We start from the raw sequence: 21,007 nt of genomic DNA, 5'->3' as shown, positions 1-21,007 counted from the left end.
CTAGATGAATGGATACACGAATAAACAGGATTCTCCCACCATACACCCAAGGCTGGCCTAACAAATACCTTTATTACTTCTTTAAGCCAACAACACTGTGACTCAAGTGTCTCACTGACTTGTCTCAGTAACAACTGTGTGGTAGAGACAGGATAAAAAGGCAGATCTTCAGAGTCTCAGACCAACGTCCAGAACTCTCCTCCCACTCTACATTCATATTTCCAACTGCCTAATTAACACCACCATTTAGATGTTTACAAAGCCATCTCAAACTCAGCATAGACAAACACAAGTTTTCTGTATTTCCTTCTCCTCACCCCAACAAAAATTTCTCCTAGTCTGTCCTGCCAGTACACAGTAACATCAGCCATGGTGTTGCCAACTACTCAAGTGAAAGCAAAACAAACTCAAAAAACCTGCAAGTCAAGCTTGATTATTTTCATCCCTTACGTCCCATATCCAATCCACCAGCAAGTCCTGTAGGCTCTACTTCAAAGCATTCTAATTTCATCTTGCCATCTCTGCCACCCTACTCACACTCCCCCTCGCCCCCAACTCCAAAACTATCACCTCTCACTCAGACTACTGCCAACAGCCTCTTAACTGCCCTCCTCGAACGCTCCCCTACAGTCCATTCTCCTCAAAGCAGCCAAAAAGATCTTTTTGAAAAATGCAAATCAGCTCGCCTCACTATTTTAAAAACCATCCAAAGTCTTCATTGTACTCTCAATAAAATTCAACACATTCAGCAGCATTTACAAGGCCTTACATATCTGACTCTGCCAAACTCCGTGACTTCATACGGTACTATTTTTCTCTTGCTCACTGTAACTCAGCCCCACTGGTCGTCTTCTTTGGTCCCAAGACACGCGTAACCCGTTGCCACCGATTCATAGTTGGTTCTCCCTCGACTTGACACAGTATGCTTCCAAATCTTCAAGCTGCTAAGTCTTCTTCATTCAGGTCTCAGTTTAAATATCACCTCCCCAGAGGCATTCCATAAACCTCCCCATTGAAAGTAGCATCTCTCCTCGAGTCATTCTCCATCCTTTTCTCAGAGTACTTAACACCATTTGAAGTTATCCTGCTAGTTACTTATTCATTATCTGTGTTTCCCCTATTAGAAAGTAAACTTCACAAGAGCAAGGACCCGACCTAGAAAAATTCCTGACATTCTGAAGTTGCAAGTATTTGAATCAGAATGAATAAATAATATACATTATATATTTAACAAACACTTGAGTGAATGTGTGAGTGAATGAATTAAGGAATGGAATGGGAAAGGCAAAAAATAATAAGTGCACTCTATTTAATATTTTCATGGCTGCTCACTTTTCTCCATCCTGCTTTTGGTTTTGCTCAGATCCCCACAATCTCTTGGACTACTGTAATACTCCCAACTAATTTCTTCTCCTTTCCCCAAGCTGATCCTTCCAAAAATAACTTCCAGCCTTCTACCAGATTTGATCATTCTGAGACATAGATCTGAGTGTGTTGTAAGTTCAAGCCTCTTAGCATGTTGTTAACAGAGGAGCCTGGTAGGCTGCAGTCCATGGGGTCGCAAAGAGTCAGACACGACTGAGCAACTTCACTTTCACTTTTCACTTTCATGCATTGGAGAAGGAAATGGCAACCCACTCCAGTGTTCTTGCCTGGAGAATCCCAGGGACGGGGGATCCTGATGGGCTGCCGTCTATGGGGTCACATAGAGTCAGACACGACTGAAGCGACTTAGCAGCAGCAGCATGTTGTTAAAAAGGCCTTGCCAACTTTATCACCCACTGCTATCCCCCTACATTTAATCTATATTCCACTAATACAGGAATTCTTACAGTTCCCAGAATATTCTATGTGGAATAGAATAGAATATTCTATTTTAACGCCTTTAAGCCTTTGCATATCTTTTCATTTTGCTGGACCACTCTTCCCTTTCTCACAGATTATGTACTGAACTCAATCCTCAAGAACCATCTCAAGCATCCTCTGTTAAGTCTTTAATGATTCCCTCAGGCAGCTAGTCACTCTCTCCTTTGTCACCACAGTACGTAATACACACTTGCACTACACTGCAATCATTTGTTTCCATGTCTGTCTTCCTCTATGTGACCAACAGCCCCCTGAAAGCAGGAGTTATGTCTTCATGTTTGTGTCCCCTGCACTGTATCTGGTGTATTGAAGGACTCAATAAATGCTGACTGAAGGAATGAGTGGATATGTCTTAATTCCTCAACTTGGCATTTGAAGTCAACCTCATACTGGCTCCAACCTATGTTTCTCCATTTAGTACTTAGTCCTCTCTTACTTGCTGATCCCCAATCACATTTACTTTCTCATATTTACTTGGGACCTTTATTTCTAATGCTCTCTCTCAGTTCAGTTCAGTTGCTCAGTCGTGTCCGACTCTTTGTGACCCCATGAACCGCAGCACGCCAGGCCTCCCTGTCCATCACCAACTCCCGGAGTTTACTCAAACTCATGTCCATCAAGTCGGTGATGCCATCCAACCATCTCATCCTCTGTCGTCCCCTTCTTCTCCTGCCCTCAATCTTTCCAAGCATCAGGGTCTTTTCAAATGAGCCAGCTCTTTGCATCAGGTGGCCAAAGTATTGGAGTTTCAGCTTCAACATCAGTCCTTTCAATGAACACCCAGGACTGATCTCCTTTAAGATGGACAGGCTGGATCTCTTTGCAGTCCAAGGGACTCTCAAGAGTCTTCTCCAACACCACAGTTCAAAAGCACCAATTCTTCTGTGCTCAGCCTTCTTTATAGTCCAACTCTCACATCAATACATGACACTGGAAAAACCATAGCCTTGACTAGACGGACCTTTGTTGGCAAAGTAATGTCTCTGCTTTTTAATATGCCATCTAGGTTGGTCATAACTTTCCTTCCAAGGAGTAAGTGTCTTTTAATTTCATGGCTGCAATCACCATCTGCAGTGATTTTGGAGCCCAGAAAAATAAAGTCAGCCACTGTTTCCACTGTTTCCCCATCTATTTCCCATGAAGTGATGGGACTGGATGCCATGATCTTAATTTTCTGAATGTTGAGCTTTAAGCCTCTCTTTAATGCTTTAATTAAATTAAATTAAATTAAGTTTTAATGCTCTCTTTAGTGAAACTTATATCATCCATTAAGGTCCAGCTCAGGCATCTCCTTCTCCATGAAGTCTTCCCTAACCATTTTGATAAGAAGAGATTTACTTTCCCAACAGCAGTTTTTCTACTGATGAGGTATTTAGAATGTCTTATTTTATAATTATAGCCTTGCCAATTGAACTATATGTGCTACTTTTCTAACTGAACTATGAAAGCTCTTTGAAGGCATGAAACATGAATTAGTATATTTCTTCTCAACTTAAGTACCTAAACAGTGCACTGCATAAAGCAAGCAGGTATCACTAAAGTTTTATTAGTGGAGAAAGGTACGTTTAATAGTATGCTTAGAGATAATATGCCTCCAGTCCTTCACATATATGTGCTTTTACCTTGGTATAAATTAGTCTCTTGATCATATGACAAAAATTATTCTTGCTTGAAGAATGAGCCCAATGTCATATCCTCTCTGAAGTCTTCCCTAACTCTCCCAAATACACTTTCACACTCTGCCACGTACCTGTGGTACCTGTACATGACTTCACTCATCACACTACATTGGTCATTATCACCTAGGGGGTCCTTCTCCCTACTAGACCATGAACTCTTGAATCACAGAGTCTCTTTAAACATTTGTAGGGTTCTTTTTGTTTGGTTGTTTTTTCTTTTTGGCCACAACGTGCAGCATGCAGGATCTTAGTTCCTTGACCAAGGATCGTACCCATGCCCCCTGCAGTGGAAGAGTGGAGTCTTTACCACTGGACTGCCAAGGAAGTTCCTCTATAATCATTTATGAACTCCCAACACAAAATAAAGTATCTGGCAAAATTAAATGCTCAATAAATATATGGTGAATTTTGAAAACAGTAAATTCATGTTATAGAGTATACCAGCAATAGAGATCATGGCATCCCATCTCTGGGTTCAAATCTCAGTTCTACTTACAAGCTATCCACCCCTGAATAAGTGACTTGGCAATGCCTCAGTTTTTATTCATCTGGAAAGTGATGACAATAATAGTATTAAAAGAGAATTAAAACAGCTAATGCATGTAAAATGCTTGGTGTAATGCCTGCCACGCAGCATGCACTAAAAAAGTTAGCTATTGTTTGTTATCATTAGAAAGAGAGCTACATGACAGGAAGCTTAATGACACCTCAGCAAGAGAGTGGGCTCAATCCTATGGGCAAATGGGGAGTAGAATGCCACTGGAGACGTCCTCAGTAACAGACACACTCAGTTACTGAGAACATCCTACTGGGAAGGGGGAAGGAGGGCAGAGGGAACAGACCATGGCAGGGCTATGCTCTCTGCCTTCAGCTTCCCCTTTCCCCACTGGTTCTCCCTAGTTGCTCAGGGCCAAAAGCCCCATGGCCATAACTCAGCATCCTCTTGGGATAGCTGCACTTTAGAGGGAACTAATGAGTTTATGTTTACCGACAGATTTTCCTCTGAGGAACAGAAAGATAAATGACTTCAAGAAGGGAAAACACAAAGAAATAAAATAGAGAAGAGGAATGACACTGGGTGGATTATCCTGGGTTGACTTCCACAGAGTAAGCTTTTAGGCCAATAGCCCCAGGTGAACTGAACCTAATTAACCCCAAGCGAAGTGAACCTAAATTCGTCAGAGGATTCTCTGGCAGGGCATGTGCCTCCATCATGGGTCAAAGATGCAAAGAAGTAGGATCTAGGAAGAGAGGACTAAAAAGATGAAGCTACAGAAATGAGAATTCCAGCCCAATCTGAAGAATACTGCAGCAGAGGAAATCAAAGAAGGAAGAGGCTGACCAAAGAATGATAAACTCCCTTTCACTGTTATTTAGTCGCGCTAAGTTGTGTCCAACTCTTCTGTGACCCCACAGACTGTAGCCCACCAGGCTCCTCTGTCCATGGGACTTCCTAGGCAAGAATACTGAAGTGGGTAGCCATTTCTTCCTTCAGATGATCTTCTCCAGGCAGGTCTCCTGCATTGGCAGGTTGATTCTTTGTGTTTAAACACAGACAAGGTGACCACTTGCAGGGAGTGTTTGACATGGGTAAATGGATTAGATTTAAGATCCTGCAATAAGCATTTGAATATCTACTCTATGGTAACTATTGTGAAAGATCAGGTGCTGGGAACACAGAGGTGATATGGTCTGTCCCCTCAGTAAGTCCACTGCTCAGTGGAGAAGACAAACAACACAACACAGCCAAGTGCTGACCGATGTCTACACAGGGCACTGGAGGCACAGAGCAGGTCCTCAGATTCCGTGCTATGACTCACTGGTGAGGAGCAGGACGGCATTCATGAAAATTGGAAAAGCGGTTTATAAGCAAATAGTACTGTCAGGAGCTATTGTATTACCGCCAGGCCAGGACAGACAGTGTGTCAGTTAATCTTTGCAATTTAGTCAACACTTCCTTAAACCTGAGTAGAATCCACATCTATAAACATTCTCATTTATTCAACAAATATAATCAATGTCTGCTATTGCCAAGCACTGGCTAAGGCAGAGGAATGCAGAGATGAGAAAGACAGTTCCTGCATTCAAAAAATTAGAACATTCCTCTTCATCTTTTCTTATTCTCTCTCCGACCTTCCCTTAATGACCAGCCTGTGTATGTGCTCATTGTGCCCGATTATTTGTGACCCATGGACCCGCCAGGCTCCTCTGTCCATGGAATTTTCCAGGCAAGAATACTGGAGTGGGTTGCCATGCCCTTCTCCAGGGGATCTTCCAGACCAGGGATCAAATCCGTATCTCTTGCGTCTTCCACATCTCCCTCATGAGCAGGCAGATTCTTTACCACTGTACTGCCTGGGAAGCTCTTTATTGACCAGAGGACACTTTAAATTCCTTCTGGAAGTAGATGAGGTATTAAGTAACAGGTTAATTGCAAAAAGAGTGAGCTGGGTGGCGGGGGCGGGCGGTGGGAAGTTTGTAATGGGAAATCAAATGGAAAAAACTGTGCGTGTAGACAGGGTGTCTGCCAGAGTATGACACTGACTGCACAGAAAGTCAAAGGTTATGGTACTGGAGGTTATATGTAGGCCTTTTTGTCTAAAACTTTCCTATCACCATTTTTCTACTCTTATCCTAAGATTATTAGCACATATTATTAATAATAATTATACCTTCATTCGGTCATTCTCTACCATTTACCGAGTACCCAACAGGAATTATAGGACTCACAAAGCAAAGTAAAACACAGGGATCCAAGACTTTCAAAGCTGCAGGAGACCTCTAGAAGTCATGTGGTCCAAATCTATCATTTCAAAGATGAAGAATCAAAGTGTGGAATCGCTCATGAGCTCTTATCTTCAAACATCTATTGAGTCATACTCTATGCCAGGCACCAAGGATATAAGGATGGATAGGAAAACAGCAACAGACTCTATTTTCTTGGGCTTCAAAATCACTGCAGATGGTGACTGCAGCCATGAAATCAAAGGATGCTTGCTCTTTGGAAGAAAAGCTATGACAAAGCTAGACAGTATACTAAAAAGCAGAGACATCACTTTGCCAACAAAGGTCCATATAGTCAAAACTATGGTTTTTCCAGTAGTCAGGTATGGATGTGAAAGTCAGACCATTAAGAAGGCTGGGCACCAAAGAATTGATGCTTTCGAACTGTGGTGCGGGAGAAGACTCTTGAGTCTCTTATATGGCAAGGAGATCAAACCAGTGAATCCTAAAGGAAATCAACTCTGAATATACATTGCAAGGACTGATGCTGAAGTTCCAAATATTTTAGCCACCTGATGCCAAGAGCTGACTCACTGGAAAAGACTCTAATGCTGGGAAAGATTGAAGGCAGGAGGAGAAGCAGACAACAGAAGAGGAGATGGTTGGATGGCATCACCAACTCAATGGAGATGAGTCTGAGCAAACTCCAGGAGATGGTGAAGAACGGGGGAAGCCTGGAGTGCTGCAGACCATGGAATCGCAGAGTCGGACACAACTGAGCAACAAAAAGCACTTTCAAAGAGAACTCAGTCTCAAAGAATGTGATCCCAGTCAAATCACCTCTGTAAATGAAGTCCTACACTTACACAGCAGAAATATCTAGCATAGGACAGCATGGGAAGTTACAGTACTCATATTGCCCACAGTGGTTAAGAGCACAGATGCTGGAGTCATCTTGGATTTGAACCCTACCTCTGTCATTTACCATCTGACCAAATTAGGCAAGTTACTTAAATCCCTCTGTGCCTCAGTTTCCACATCTGTAGAATGGATATAGCCATAATAATATCTATCTTGAAAATGTTGTGGTATGAAATTAGATAATGCATAGAAAACACCTGGCACAGGAACTGGCACATAGTAAGTACTGTATCATTTTGCCTTCAGCACTCCCGCTGAGCCCTGCCCTTAGAATCCTTCTGAACACAGTCTTCTAAGCATCTAGTATCATTTGGCTATCTCCGAGATAAAACAATATCTGCTATTCCTAGTCTAAAACCTAGGTCTATCGTTTATAACTAGTTTTTTTGTTTGGTTTTTTTTTTTTTGCACACTACATTACGCTACTACTCATTTTAAAATGATTAGTCTTTAAAAAGTCTTTTAAAAAAATCCGAAGATACATGGTCAGATAGCCAAGATTAAACTTCAGTCACATATGCTTCAATCCTTCAACAAACTCTTGACTTTCCCTAAAGAAGAAAATCCCTGGAAACAAGGAGCATTTATCAAATGTCTACAAGGAGAAACCCATGGGAGGGAAAACAAAAAACAAAACAAAGGGTCCAATATTACTACTTTGAAAAAGCAACAGATGGGAATATCTACAGTCTGCCTGAGAAGACGATGGCACCCCACTCCAGTACTCCTGCCTGAAAAATCCCATGGATGGAGCCTAGTGAGCTACAGTCCATGGGGTCGTGAAGAGTCGGACATGACTGAGCAACTTCACTTTCACTTTTCACCTTCCTGCATTGGAGAAGGAAATGGCAGCCCACTCCAGTGTTCTTGCTGGAGAATCCCAGGGACGGGGGAGCCTGGTGGGCTGCCGACTATGAGGTCGCACAGAGTTGGACACGACTGAAGCGACTTAGCAGCAACCTGAGAAAAGAAGATATGATATAGATTGCCACTTCCTCCTTGATGTACATATGGCACCTACTCCACTGACACAGCACCTGTGACACAAATTTGTATTTATCACTCTCCACCTAGGCTAGTCTGTGACCTCCTTGAAGGCAGTTATCACACATTATCCATCATATGATCAAGCATAGCACAGTACCTAGAACAATTAATCAAAAAGTTTGATGAACTGATAAATGAACACAGAGAAAAATCATGAAAGACAAGGAAAGAGGGTATTAGTGTAGATCAGACTAGTTCTACAAGACAAGAGCGCCTTGGGCTTGGACCTTAAATACACATAGGATTTGGAAAGACACAGGGAGAAAGGGAAGGTACTCCAGACAGACAGGACAGTACAAACAAAGACCTGGTAGGAATCAGAAACATGGTACACAGGATGTTAGAGCTTTAGTCACGATTTAGTTCAACAGTTCAACTCTCATAGGGATGCTGTAAATATTCAATTTAAAGAAAAGCACATACGACTAAGGAGAGGAGTGTATTACCACTATTCAAAAATAATAATTGTTGAACACTGTTTGGTGCCTGTTTTATGCCAGGCCCCACACCGAGTGAAGGGACTGTGACCATGAGCAAGATGGACCTGGACTCTGCTCTTGGGCAGCCAACAATCTAGTGGGGAAGACACAGACAGTTAAAATAATGCTTGGTAGAGGTGGGCTAGAGGAGGTACAGGGAGGCTGAAGGAACATAAAATAGGGTCACCCAATCAGTGGACAGTAAGAGAAAGCTCCCTGGCTTTTAAGGTGTGGTTTGAGACACTCAACGGGTTCTGAGTCCCTTCGAGGACTACGAGTCTTCAAAGTGAGATTTTTTTTTTAAATAAAGGGTTTCATGACTAAGGTTTTTAAACCACCAATCTAATCCAATCTTTTCTTTTAACAAGAATAAATCAGGGCCCAGAAGAGGTAAATGACGCACTAAAGGCAACAATAAGTTAGCTGCAGGCTGCTTTGAACTTGAGCTGGAAGCTACTCACTTATCTGCATATCACATCATTTTGGCAGATGAACAACTACTGGGAGAAGACACATCCAGAATCCACAGGAACTATCCAGGCAGGCAGGCTGGCCCCAATAGGATGTAGAAGTGTTTTTTTAGCTTAGGTCCCAAGCCAAGTCTCCATGCCAAGATGGTGCCTCCAATTCCTCTAATGGCTGCCCCGCTACCCCTTCACGAAGGAACTCACAGGCTCCAGGAGTAAGTCAGCTTCCGGGCCTCCAAGCTGGTACCCATGCTTTATCCTCCCCAACACGTTCAAGCACCCTATGGTGTTTAGCAAGTGAAAGAACTTAGCCAGTCATCACAGCCTGTTTAATACCTAGCCTGAGCTGGTTAGACCCATAGCTCATCTCCCTAACTACCACTGGGCTGGTCACTCCCCATGACCAGGGAGGGGCTCAGCAGAATCACGTTATTGGTAAACTAAAGGATCTGTATAGAAAAACCAATATTCTTTTAGTTAACCCCCACTCTGAACCTCTCAGGAATGAAATGCTGCTTCACATATTTGTGATAGGTCCTTTGTACATTAAGAAAGGGGTAGTTTACTTTGGTAAGATAAGCCTGGCTTGAGAATGGAACCTAGGTGCTCAGCATAGCACGGTGGTGTAAAACTTAGTTCTGCACAGCAGAGGCAGACCCCAGCTGGAATCTGCACTTCCCCATCATGAACTGTTGGAATCCTGGGAATGCCACTTAGCCTCTCTTGCCTCAGTCTCCTCATTTACAAAATGCAATAAACACCAACTAATTCACAGGGTTGCTGTTAATAATAAATGAAATAATGCAGGCTTTAAACAGGAGCTGATTTATGATAAGGGCTCAATAAACAGTGGTCTTTTCTACTAGTAGCTCTTTTCCTAAGCCCTCTTTTCTATTCAGGAGAAGCAGTAAGTGAAACCTAAACTACCTTAACTGCTACAGAAAGTAATAATGAAAAAGAAAAAAGGAAAGGAAAAGAATATGAATAAACTGATGGCTGCTATTCCAGACTACTTATGCTAAGGACATCTGATACTGGAAAACAGATCAGATATCCTAAAGAAATCAGAGCATGGAGTCTTTCCAAAGAAGTGGCATCTTAGCTAGATTATCCATTACTTTTTTTATAATCTGAGCTTCACAGTAGTCTCTCTACCAAGTAGAAACTGTTAAAGGAGAGCAACTCTGATACCACATGCTTCTCTGTAAACCTAACTTTTCATTTTTCAACTCCAACCCATCTCCATCATAAAGACTTCAATGACTCTCAGCAGATTTGAGTGCTGGTCTCTAGCACCCCACTGAATCTGTTATACCCTTCCATTATAAAAAGTATCTAGTATTGCAGCAGGCCATTTGCTTGTCTTTTCTCTACATTATAGATTGGTAAAGATCCTGTCTTACTCATCTTTGAATTCCCAGTGCATAATACATGGAAGACTCCCATAATTACAAATTAAAGGATGGATTTCACTTTCTGTTTCACTAGTTAAGGATGCTAAAAAAAACAGCTGAGGAAGCATTAGTAGAAACTCACTCACAAACTAAGGTCACCCAGGCCATACCCCCGCCTCTCCCCCTCTTTATTTGAGCTTGAAGGGAAAACTGTTCCTGCTTCTCAGAGTTACTTTCTTAAACACACAAGGAAAAGGACAGAACCAGTCCACACAGAATTTCCAGACAGCAGATTATCTTATTTCTTAGTAAATGAAACAAGGAACAGAAGTTTCTGGGATGAATGCTAGTGCTTCATATAAAGTTGACTTCTAGGCATGACACTCTGGAAGTATAATTATGACACTAGAAGCACTTAGATTTTTAAAACAGTAAGGAAGATAAGCAAAAATCAAAAATATCTAACTTCAAAACTTTCTTTTCTCCTTTGCCAAAACGTTTGCTCTTTATCTCAATGAACCCTGGTACATGTAACTGAAATCAGCTCCCCCCCCACCCCCCGCTCAAAGGAGGCCATGATTAACAAAGCATGTATAATAACCAAAACACATTATTTACTTTTATAAGGCACTTTCAAATATATCTCACTGAACTACAGCCAACCATAATCACAGAAACTTAAAGCTGAAAGGGGCTTGGAAGTCATTTCCACAACTACTCCACTTCACCAATCAAGTGGTATCCAAACACGCGTAGTCTTTAGTGACTGAAAGATACGGGTCTAAAATGGTTCTTTAAAAATCTCTCCCTGCTCTGACCACTTGTCAGTTTCTCAGTCTCCTCTCCCCATCTTAATGTTCTCAACCAGGTAAACCAAAACCTCCAAGTCATCCCACCACCAAACAACAGGCTTTGCTTCTCAAGTCCACTTCTACTCCCTTTCTCTGGGCCTCATCCCCAATCCCCACCCCACACTCCCACCCAGCCAAGGCCTCTAAGAAACTGATCCCTCAGACATTCCACTGGTTCCATCCCTAACAATCAAACCCCTTTCTCCTATTCCTCCCTGCTGTCCATATGCTGTCATGGGCAAGACCACAGGCACCCCTAGCCATGAATGTACCTTTGGCCTCGGAATCTTTTCCCTTTCCTTTCTCACCTTCTCTCTCTGCGTCTCAGCGCTGTCCCTTCATTCCCTTCAAACTCAATGTCTCCTTCCTCCTAGTGATTTCCTTCAAGGACCACTGGTCACTGAACACATCCTTTGTTAAATGCCTGTTACGCAGGTAAAAGAGACATACACCCTCAACAGCTCACTCTCAAAAAACTCATAAGTCTAATAGGAAAGAGGGAAAAGGAGAAAGAGAATCGCTGATTCGTTAAGACTCGACTCCTCTCAGAAGCCTTTCCTACCCCAAACTGCACTGGTCCCCTCTTCTCAGTGCCACAGTTACACCTCCGATGAAAAGACTTCTTGTGCGTCTCCCACCACCATACCTTGGGTTCTTCTATGGGAAGGTCCCTAGCACCTACCCCTGAGCTTCGCTCAAAGGCGATACTTCAACGTTTAAGTGAGTGAATGGATAAATTTCGCTATACGATAGTTCATTCACCCATTCGTTCTATCATCCGTTGACCAAAACTCTATCGAGCCCACATTATGTACAAAGTTCTAGAACTTAAAGCGCTCTTACATAAAAAATAACTCAAACCTGAAATACTAGTAGATAAACACTCTTCCGTGGTCCGCGTCCCCCGCCCCGACTCCAAACCAAGACAGTCCTTTCCTTTCCCTCAGTGAAAACCCGGCTTTCCCTCACAGAAGTCTACGCCCCTCTAACTCAAACCACCTGGCAGCCCTTTAGTCCTCCCCAAGACCCTCAACTAATCCTAAATCTTATCACCCCCATCCCTCTGGCTTCTCTCTCTGTCCTCCACCTCCACCCTTGAGGTTGCTGCAAGTCTTCTACCCCATGACTGCCTCCGAGTCCCCGAGTCCTGGGTACCTCAGATTTCCCTCTCCGCGCACCCACTCCCCAGTTGGCTCCTTCCCTCTAAGGATCTCGTCTCTCCTAGGACCCCTACTCCTGATACCTCCCCTCCCTTCCCTTCAGTTTCAGGTTGAGTCTTTCTTCTCCTCAATTCTCAACTCTTCTCACCTCATCCAGCTCCCGTTCTCCGGCAGCACCGGCTCCAACCTCCACCTCCACCACTGCCGCCATCTTCACAGCTCTCCCCCTCCCCGCAGGCCCCGCGCGAGCCAGCTGCTTCCGCCGCTCAACTGCTTCTAGCAAATTGGCTGTACAAGCTTTGGCAGAGGGGGCGGGGCACCAAGACAGGCAGAGACCCGAAGGCAACTAAGAGACCGTCTGCCTGCTACCCACTTAAAGGTTAAGGAGGAGCGGATTCCGTGTACTTCTAAGCTTCGGCGGCGGAGGAGGGATCTTGGCAAATGAGAAATTAGCCTTGTATTATTTTCAGTACAAATATGTCACCAATTTTTCCCTGTGTAGAACCAAAGAGAAGAGCCCCAAGGCTGTCTACTTTGCGACGCTCCCTCAATGGGCAACTCTTGCGAAGCGTGGAGACTACTAAGGACTACATTTCCCAGAATGCCTAGAAACTGACCCGGAAGTTTAATGTCCGCTCTCTCCGGGGGATTTGCAAGGCGTGAAATATACAGAAACCACCCGAAAGTACTTTTCTGTCTAAGCACGTGTCTTCTTACCTTGGTGGGAGTCAGTTTCCGGGAACAGCGGCTTCTTGAGGCCCCAGAACCTGTTCCCGGGCTTCGGGAGGCGGAAGAGTGGTGCTTCGGGTCAGAAGGCGGAGGTCAGAGGACAAAATTGGCGGGAGAACGTTTTTGGGTTTTTTTTTTTGGTCCAAGATCTAAGGCAGCGGTGGCACTTCGAGGTCCGTTATCCCGGGTGAGGGTCATTCGGGTTTTCGATGGGGAGGAGAAAGGACAAAAGGGAGGAAGGGTGGCTATAAAGGAAGTGGACAGGACAGCGCATTCCGAGAAGCGGTGGAAGTAGCGGCTTAGGCTCAGGGATCTGAGAGCTGAAGAGTCTTGCGGGACTTCCACGGCCCCCAAACTGCTTCTTAGGCTCTCACGCCTCCGGATCCACTTCGCACATCTTCGAATTTTTTACTGTGCCCACACACTGCGTCCCCAGCTTCTACCCTTACGCCCGCCCTGTACAGCCTATTCACTATGCTGCACCCCAGCTTAGAGTTTTCTTCTCATTTCCAGTACCCTGTTTTTTTTGTACATTGTACATCTGAAGTACACCTCTCAAGTCTGTGGTCCCTGCTTACACTTCACCCCGCCCCCCGGAGGTCCCGGCTGAATCCACAGCATAGATAGAGCTAGGATGTCTTGTGGGCTCACATTATTAGATTGACCGTCAACTTCATTTGGGACCATCTACATTTATTTAAAATGGGAATTATATTTATTATGTGAAACTGGGTACAAAGAATATTATAAACACCGATTGACATCATAATCTATTTGCATACTCATTTTTAAAGAAAGATAATATGAAACAGAAGTGGAATTTATCTGTGTCCTTTACTATCAGATTCATTACCCTTTCATTCTCCCTAGAAGCAAGTCCTATAATTAGCTGTGTATTCTCCCAGTCAGTTGAAAAAAAAAAATAGTGTGTATTCAGTGGGCAGTACAAGTATTGTTTCATTTCCTTCTGTAAAGAACCTAAATGCTATTTTTCTATGTATAGTTATTTTTTTTATAACTTATTCTTTCACTCTATTTTGAGGGGAGGCAGTCTATCCATGTTTACATATATTTACGTCTAATTTATTCCTTTTAACTGTTATATAGTATTCCATATGATATAGAACATTTCATTCATCCATTCCTCAACTAGTGGACTTTAGAGTTTTATGCTTTTTGCTGTTAGAAACATTACATGTATCTTTTTATGCACAGGAGCTAGAGCTGCACTGTTTAAGTAAACCAGGACAGGTGGCTATTCTTGAAATATAGCTAGTCAGAATTAAGATGTGCTGGAAGTGTTTATGAGAGATCCCATTTCCCCATATTATTGCCACTCCTTCATACTGTAGACTTTTCTATTTTTCAGTCTTAGAGAAACAGGTATTTGCACTTTCCTTATTATCGGTGAGGCTGAGCACTTTTTTATATGGGGTATTGATCATTCAGATTTTATCTTAATGTGAATTGTATGTTTATATTGTCTCCCCAGTTTTATATTGGACTGCTTGCCCTTTTCTTGCCGATTTGTAGTATTTAAAATTTAAAAACAGTAGCAGTTTGTGGCCTATTATTGGTTGATGAGTTTGTTGTGTTTGCCAGAAACTTCTGTGCAATTCTGATTGAATTATATTGACCTAAGAAGTATTCTTTTCAGTGGCTATTTATTTACGCCTACTGTGTTCCAGCATCTCTCCGAAGTGTGGGAGATGATGAGCATGACAAAAATCCATATCCTCAAAGAGCTCACTGCTCAATGCAGGTACACACAGGATAAATAAGCTGGTGCCAAAAAAACAAGAACAACAGCGTATGCAAGGGCAGTGAAGTCAGAAAGCACTTAATCCTGTGAGAACAAGCAATTTGATAGATAGTGATCTTCATAAAAAATACTGTATATGTCTTATTCACCACTGTGTAACATAGTCCAATGTCTGGTACCTGCTAGACACCCCCCTCCTCAAAATATTAGCTAATAAAATATCTAAGATGGACAGCTTCAGGGTCCCCAAGCCTGGAGTGTAGTGTTGGGACTGGTTCAGTCAGATGTGTATATTAGTTATGAGAGGTGGTGGAGTTTTTCCATCAAATCACAGGTGTATACTGGGAGTTTCTCCAAAACAGAGACCCTATCTATTTATTTATTTTTCTGTCTCCAGTATCTAGCAGAGAGTAAGAAAAATTGTTGAATGTTCAGTGAGTTCCTATAATGAGAATAATCAGCTTTAGTTAATCTAAAGGCCTGGGAGGTGACTCAGGACTCACCCTGACCTCTTCTGTTTTTGAAGCCTGGGTACCATCTTGAATGTAACCCGTGACCTTTAGAACGGTATTCATTAGACTTTGGTTACTGCTGTCACAGCAGCTACCTCACTCTGAGCATTCCATGATGGCTGACCATTTGGAGCCTAATATTTATGGTCATTCATTCAGCAGACACTGGTTAATCTGAAACTGTGTTTCTCCCTCTTTGAGGACACAGAAATAAACCAAACATGAAACCTGTCTTCCAAGAGCTTACAATTGGTCAAGGGACAAAAGACATATGCAGATCATTGTGATATAGAATTGAGAGGAGGGAGCTATCACTTTGAGGGCTGAGCAGAGTGGAGGTGACATTTGGCCATCAAATATGCATTAGATTTGTCAGCGAAAGAAGTAAAGAGCATTTCAAGCAGAGACAATGGCATGAACAAAGTCTCAGAGGTGGGAAAAAGGTTTCTTGATGGGAAGGACACAAGAGCATTATGACATGAGTATATTGAGGTCATGGACTCATTTCAGGGACCATATGAGTGAAGAAACGTGAGTGAAAGGGCAGGTAAATATTTGAAGAGAGATCCCATCTAAAGACATTCTGACAACTTTAAAACACCTCTCTCTGCCCAAGGAATTGTTGAAGTTAGGTGATGCACTAGGGTTCATTATACTAATATGTGTGTGTGTGTGTTTGCATATATTTAAATTTTTCCATAAAAAGTTTAGCAAAAGACAAAATACAAGTTCCCACATGAACTTTTAAGATTAAATAAATAAGTAATTACGGTAAAACATCCCCTGCTGAAAGGAATAGTAGGAGATAAACCAGGAAATGGACAGATCTATGTTGTAGATGCTTTGAGGGGTCAAACTGAATTAAAGTTAATTTAGGCCTATCATAAAGCAAGGGATTTGCGTATGTCAGCAAGCCCTTGAAGATCTCTAGTAGAGAAATAACTTAATCTAAGAAGATTCGTTTTATGGGAAGGAAAAAAAACAATCTTGTATCCCTTATTTAGTTGAATGTTTGTTGTACCTCTTTACTATGTGCTAGGTAGAATCTAGGGTGGTAAAGATGAATAATTTAAGGCATAGTTCATGCCTTGAGGGTTCAGCTTCATATAAATCCAACATCTACATGCTTATATATATATAATGTATATAGTATAATAATTCTATTTATAATATATATATGTTTTGTACTTGCTGCTCTATTGCATTCCAGTTATTTCACTTTTGTTGGAATTTCATCATCGACCCTAGATCTGCCCCCTGATCACCACCCCACCAACCCCATCATAGTCATCAGAAATAGTGACTGATGTACTGATGTAAATGACTCCTGTTACCAGAGAAACATTCAAGGCTTGTTTATTTTCCGTTTGTTCTCTTCTTCAGAAGTAACATGATGATTCCTTCTCTTCTGGAAGCTGATGGGACCAAAATATAGGCACCAAAGCGGTAACAGAAGAAATCTCAGGAGAAAGCATTTTGCCTTGTGCTTAGGACAGCTGCTGGGCCCACCATGGCTCCAGTGAGGATTAGCCACGTGGTGTCATTTTCCTCTCAGGTATGTTAATTAGCAGGCATGGTTTTTTCTTGGTGTGAAAACAGTGAAAGAAAAAAAGGAGATTTAGCTCCATTTCAGGAAACTCCCAATTCAACAGAAGAGCCTTTGTCCCTTCTTTAGGAGTTCAGAGTCAAAGGCAGGAAATGCAGCACTTGCCTTCAGGTTGCTCTCAGAGCAATGCAGGATATATAAAAGCAGGCCTCAAAGGTAAAGAAGGAAGCAACCTCAGGATTCCACCCTTCTCTGGAGGCAGCTGGCAAAGCTATAGGCCCAGAGCCTATACCAGGGTCCCCAGAAGGGCAATTTAGTCACACTGTTGTTGAGATCAGGCTAAGGCACTCAAGGTCATCCCTTACCTGTAAGGATAACACCACTGCCATCAAAGGGGATCTCAGCATCCCTCCTATGAATCCACTTCCAGGAAATCGCAATTATCCCAGTTAGTGCTAGATGCTGGGCCCTGTCCTCTGCTGTCATCTCTCTATCCACTTCCCGCTCCTCCCCATGCTTCCCTTTATGTTACTCCAGTCTTTCTCAAGGGGTGCCATTGGTGTTTTGCATAGGAGAAGTCTTCGTTTTTATAGCAATATCCTATGCCTTGTAAGATGTTTAGTATTCATGGCCTCCAGACCCTAGTGACAACAATGCTTCCTAGTCACTATGACAGTCAAAAATATCCCCACATTTCAGAAAGCCCCTTAGAGAATCTTTAAGAACTACTATGTCAACTTCAAGATGAAATAAAAGAAAAATTACCGTTATCTTTCTTACCTACATGGTCAGCCTAAATGGTTTTCTTCATGGACTCAGCCTTATGAAATGCTAGAGGACATTAGCTCTCTTCTAATATTGTGATTTTCAAGCTGTACTCCTAGAAACCCCCTTCTGGAAGTTGAAGGGAAGAGCCACAAGTATGTCTCCGGGCTCCTCAACCAGTGCTTTAACCATAGCTTTACCTTTATTTTTGAAAATTTTTTAAATTATTTGATAATGATAAGTAATATTGATAATTAGTATCAAAATATTTTTGAAAATATTTATTATTGAAAAAATAAATAATCTTTAGTGTAAAATTTCAGTTAAAAGGAAGGGTTTTATTGCTAAAACAAAAAAATAAGATTGAAAACCATGAGTCTAGTCTCCCCCTCCTTAACTTAGGAAGAAATTTAGACCCAGGGAGAAAAAGTAGTTTTCTCAAGGCCTTTCCACCAAAAAACACCTGACTTGGGTCAGAACTGAAATTTTTAATCTCAGTTTTAACATTGTTGTCTTTGAACAAATTACTTTATCTCTAACCATCAGTTGTAAACTTAGAGTAAAAATCTTTGTGTTTCTTATCTCATAGGGTTACTTTGAAGATACATGTCTGTGAAAGCACCTTATAAATGAAATGAAACAGTCTTCCCTCCATATGGATGGGTTCCACATCCCCAGATTCAGTCAACCACAGATCAAAAATATGCAGGGGAAAAAATATTCCAGAAAGTTCCAGAAAGCAAAACATGAATTTACCACATATTGGCAACTATTTACATAGTGTTTATATTGTATTTATAACTATTTACATAGCATTTACATTGTATTACGTATTATAAGTAATCTAGAGATGAGTAAAGTACACGGAAAGATATACATACATATCCATTTTATATAAGAGACTTGAGCATCCACCAATTTTTATATACAGGGGAGTTCTGGAACCAATCCCCTGTGGATGCCTAGGAAAGACTGTAGTATTATGTGGTGATTAAGAATTCTGAATTCAGACACCTAGGAGTTCCAACTTTGGTTGGTTATTTGGTCTTGTGGCCTTGGATAAGTTTCTGAACTTAAGCGTCCATTTGTTCATCTTTTAACTAAGAAGCAATAATAGTAATCACCTAAAGTTGTTATGAGGAGAATTAAATGAAGTAGTGGAAACCAAGGAAGAGATAAGCGATGTCTATAAATCCCTTGGTACTTGAGAGATGGACTCCTGTCTAAAGCCTCTTCCATTAGGATTCTGGAAAGGTTTAAGAGTATAGAGATCCCTCATTCATGGACATCCTTTTTTCCCTTGACAAGGTTCCTTATTTTCTCCTCCTCTCTCTGACTTAGGATCCCAGATATCCAGTGGAGAATTTGCTGAACCCAGACAATCAGAGGGGACCGTGGCTCAGCTGTCCTCAGGACAAGAGTGGGCAGCTGAAAGTGGAGCTGCAGCTGGAGAGGGCAGTGCCCATTGGCTACATTGATGTGGGTGAGTGAGTTCTCCAAGGCCTGGGAACCACTGTGGGGAGCACAGGAGAACCATTCCCTCCCAGGGCTGCAGCAGTGTGTTCGAATGCAGTCTCGCTGAACAGCCTTCCTGGAGCAAGCCCTGCCTGGTGTGAGGGGGATATGTGGCCCTTGCCCCTGGGGCAGGCATTTGATATTGCTGAACCCTATGGATGCCATTCCCTTAGTTACACAGCATACCTGGCTTGCTTTGATCTAAGCGGTCTCGGTGAAGCCTTAGGACATTAACAAACCTAAGTGCCAACAGATAGAACTTTGTATATGCCTCTAAATATTAGTGGTATATAGTGGTGGTCCAGTGGTGAAGGCTGTACTTCCACCACAAAGAGCTTTGATCCCTGGTCGGGGAACTAAGATCCTACAAGCCGCACAGCACAGCCAGGAAAAAGGTAAAATTTAATTTAAAATTTAAAAAAATGTGTGTGTATATATATATATGGGAACTTCCCTGACGGTCCAGTGGTTAAGACTCTGCGCCTCGCACTTCCACTGCAGGAGGCGTGGGTTTTTATCCCTGGTAGGGGAACTAAAATCTCATGTGCTGTGCAGTGCCGTCAGAAAATTAAAAACGGAAAATTAAAAATACAATTAAAAATAAATATCATGTCAGGAGGATCCTTGGAGATGAAGTGTGCAGGTTCATGCAGGAAGGCTCCACAGGAGTTTTGGGTTGAGAAGGCTGGTCTTAGAATTCTCTAGAAATAGAGAATTGACAAAGAGCGTCTGTCTCAGCTCTGTCGGGACAGAGAGACGTCAGTCTCCCTAGCAAGGGTTTCAGAGAGAGACAGAGTTTAGCACTGCCCCCCAGAGCCAGAGCACAGGGAAACTGTGAGTCTCTTGGGTCAGGGGAAAGTTTCTGGCTGGGAGGAACATGGTGAGCCTTCATTTAGCGGGCTGAGGTCCTGTCCCACTTCAGTTACTGGCTCACTGTGTTGCTCGACCTCTCTGGGCCTCCCCTGAGCTCTAGAATGGAGGAATGTCCTCTGCCCACCGATCCCCTTGTGGGCAGTCAGGGGAGCCCGTCATCCCACCTTCACTTTGTCGCAACCTTCTGTCCCCAGGTAACTGTGGTTGTGCTTTCCTGCAAATTGACGTGGGTCGTTCCTCCTGGTCCCTGGACAGACCTTTCGTCACCCTGCTCCCTGCAACCATGCTGATGTCCCTGGCTGATTCAAAGCAGGGGAGAAACCGCTCAGGGGTCCGCATGTTTAAAGATGGTAAGGAGAGGGAGTTTCCTGGTGGTCTGGTGCTCCCAATGCAGGAAGCCTAGGTTCGATTCCCTAGTCAGGGAACTAGATCCATGTTGTAACTAAAAGATTCTGTGGGCCAAATAAATAAATATTAAAAAAAAAAAAAAGATGGCGAGGAGGGCAAAAGCAGAAATGAGAGACTGAGAGAGACAGTGGTAATGAAAAAGAGAGATGCTGGACTCTAGAGGGCTGTATCAGCTGGAAGGTGTGTACTGTGGGAGGGAGCTTAAGCAGGGGCTCACTTACATCTGTGGGGGATAGGGTAATGAGTGAACCACTGCGTGGTGTGCTTGTGTGTGTATTCTCTGTGATGACAATACCTGATGGAGGGACT

At 42.7% G+C, this 21,007-nt stretch overlaps 2 protein-coding genes across 4 annotated transcripts in view; one reads left to right on the top strand and one right to left on the bottom strand.

Moving 5' to 3' along the window:
- Positions 1-12,822, bottom strand: part of LOC128060091 (RING finger protein 121-like) — an 85,427-nt gene extending 72,605 nt beyond the window's left edge. For 2 of the 3 annotated variants that reach the window (XR_008200650.1, XM_052652334.1), the window contains exon 1: positions 12,737-12,808. Coding sequence is in view for 2 of the 3 variants with exons in the window: in XM_052652334.1 (XP_052508294.1) it covers positions 12,737-12,799 (63 nt within the window). In the remaining variant the exon portion in view is untranslated. Of the gene's footprint in view, positions 1-12,736 lie in introns of all 3 variants that reach the window. The other variant, XM_052652333.1, reaches the window with a different exon arrangement.
- Positions 12,823-13,409: 587 nt separating this feature from the next.
- XNDC1N (XRCC1 N-terminal domain containing 1, N-terminal like) overlaps positions 13,410-21,007 on the top strand; it is a 37,151-nt gene continuing 29,553 nt past the window's right edge. Inside the window, exons 1-4 of the mRNA XM_052652814.1 lie at positions 13,410-13,490; positions 16,975-17,146; positions 19,244-19,385; positions 20,485-20,640. Of these exons, the coding sequence (XP_052508774.1) occupies positions 17,102-17,146; positions 19,244-19,385; positions 20,485-20,640 (343 nt within the window). The 5' untranslated portion in view covers positions 13,410-13,490; positions 16,975-17,101. The remainder of the gene's footprint in view (positions 13,491-16,974; positions 17,147-19,243; positions 19,386-20,484; positions 20,641-21,007) is intronic.

This window comes from Budorcas taxicolor, chromosome 15 (assembly GCF_023091745.1).
Source record: "Budorcas taxicolor isolate Tak-1 chromosome 15, Takin1.1, whole genome shotgun sequence".
Classification (NCBI taxonomy): domain Eukaryota; kingdom Metazoa; phylum Chordata; class Mammalia; order Artiodactyla; family Bovidae; genus Budorcas; species Budorcas taxicolor.
This window is presented reverse-complemented; position numbering and strand designations above follow the sequence as displayed.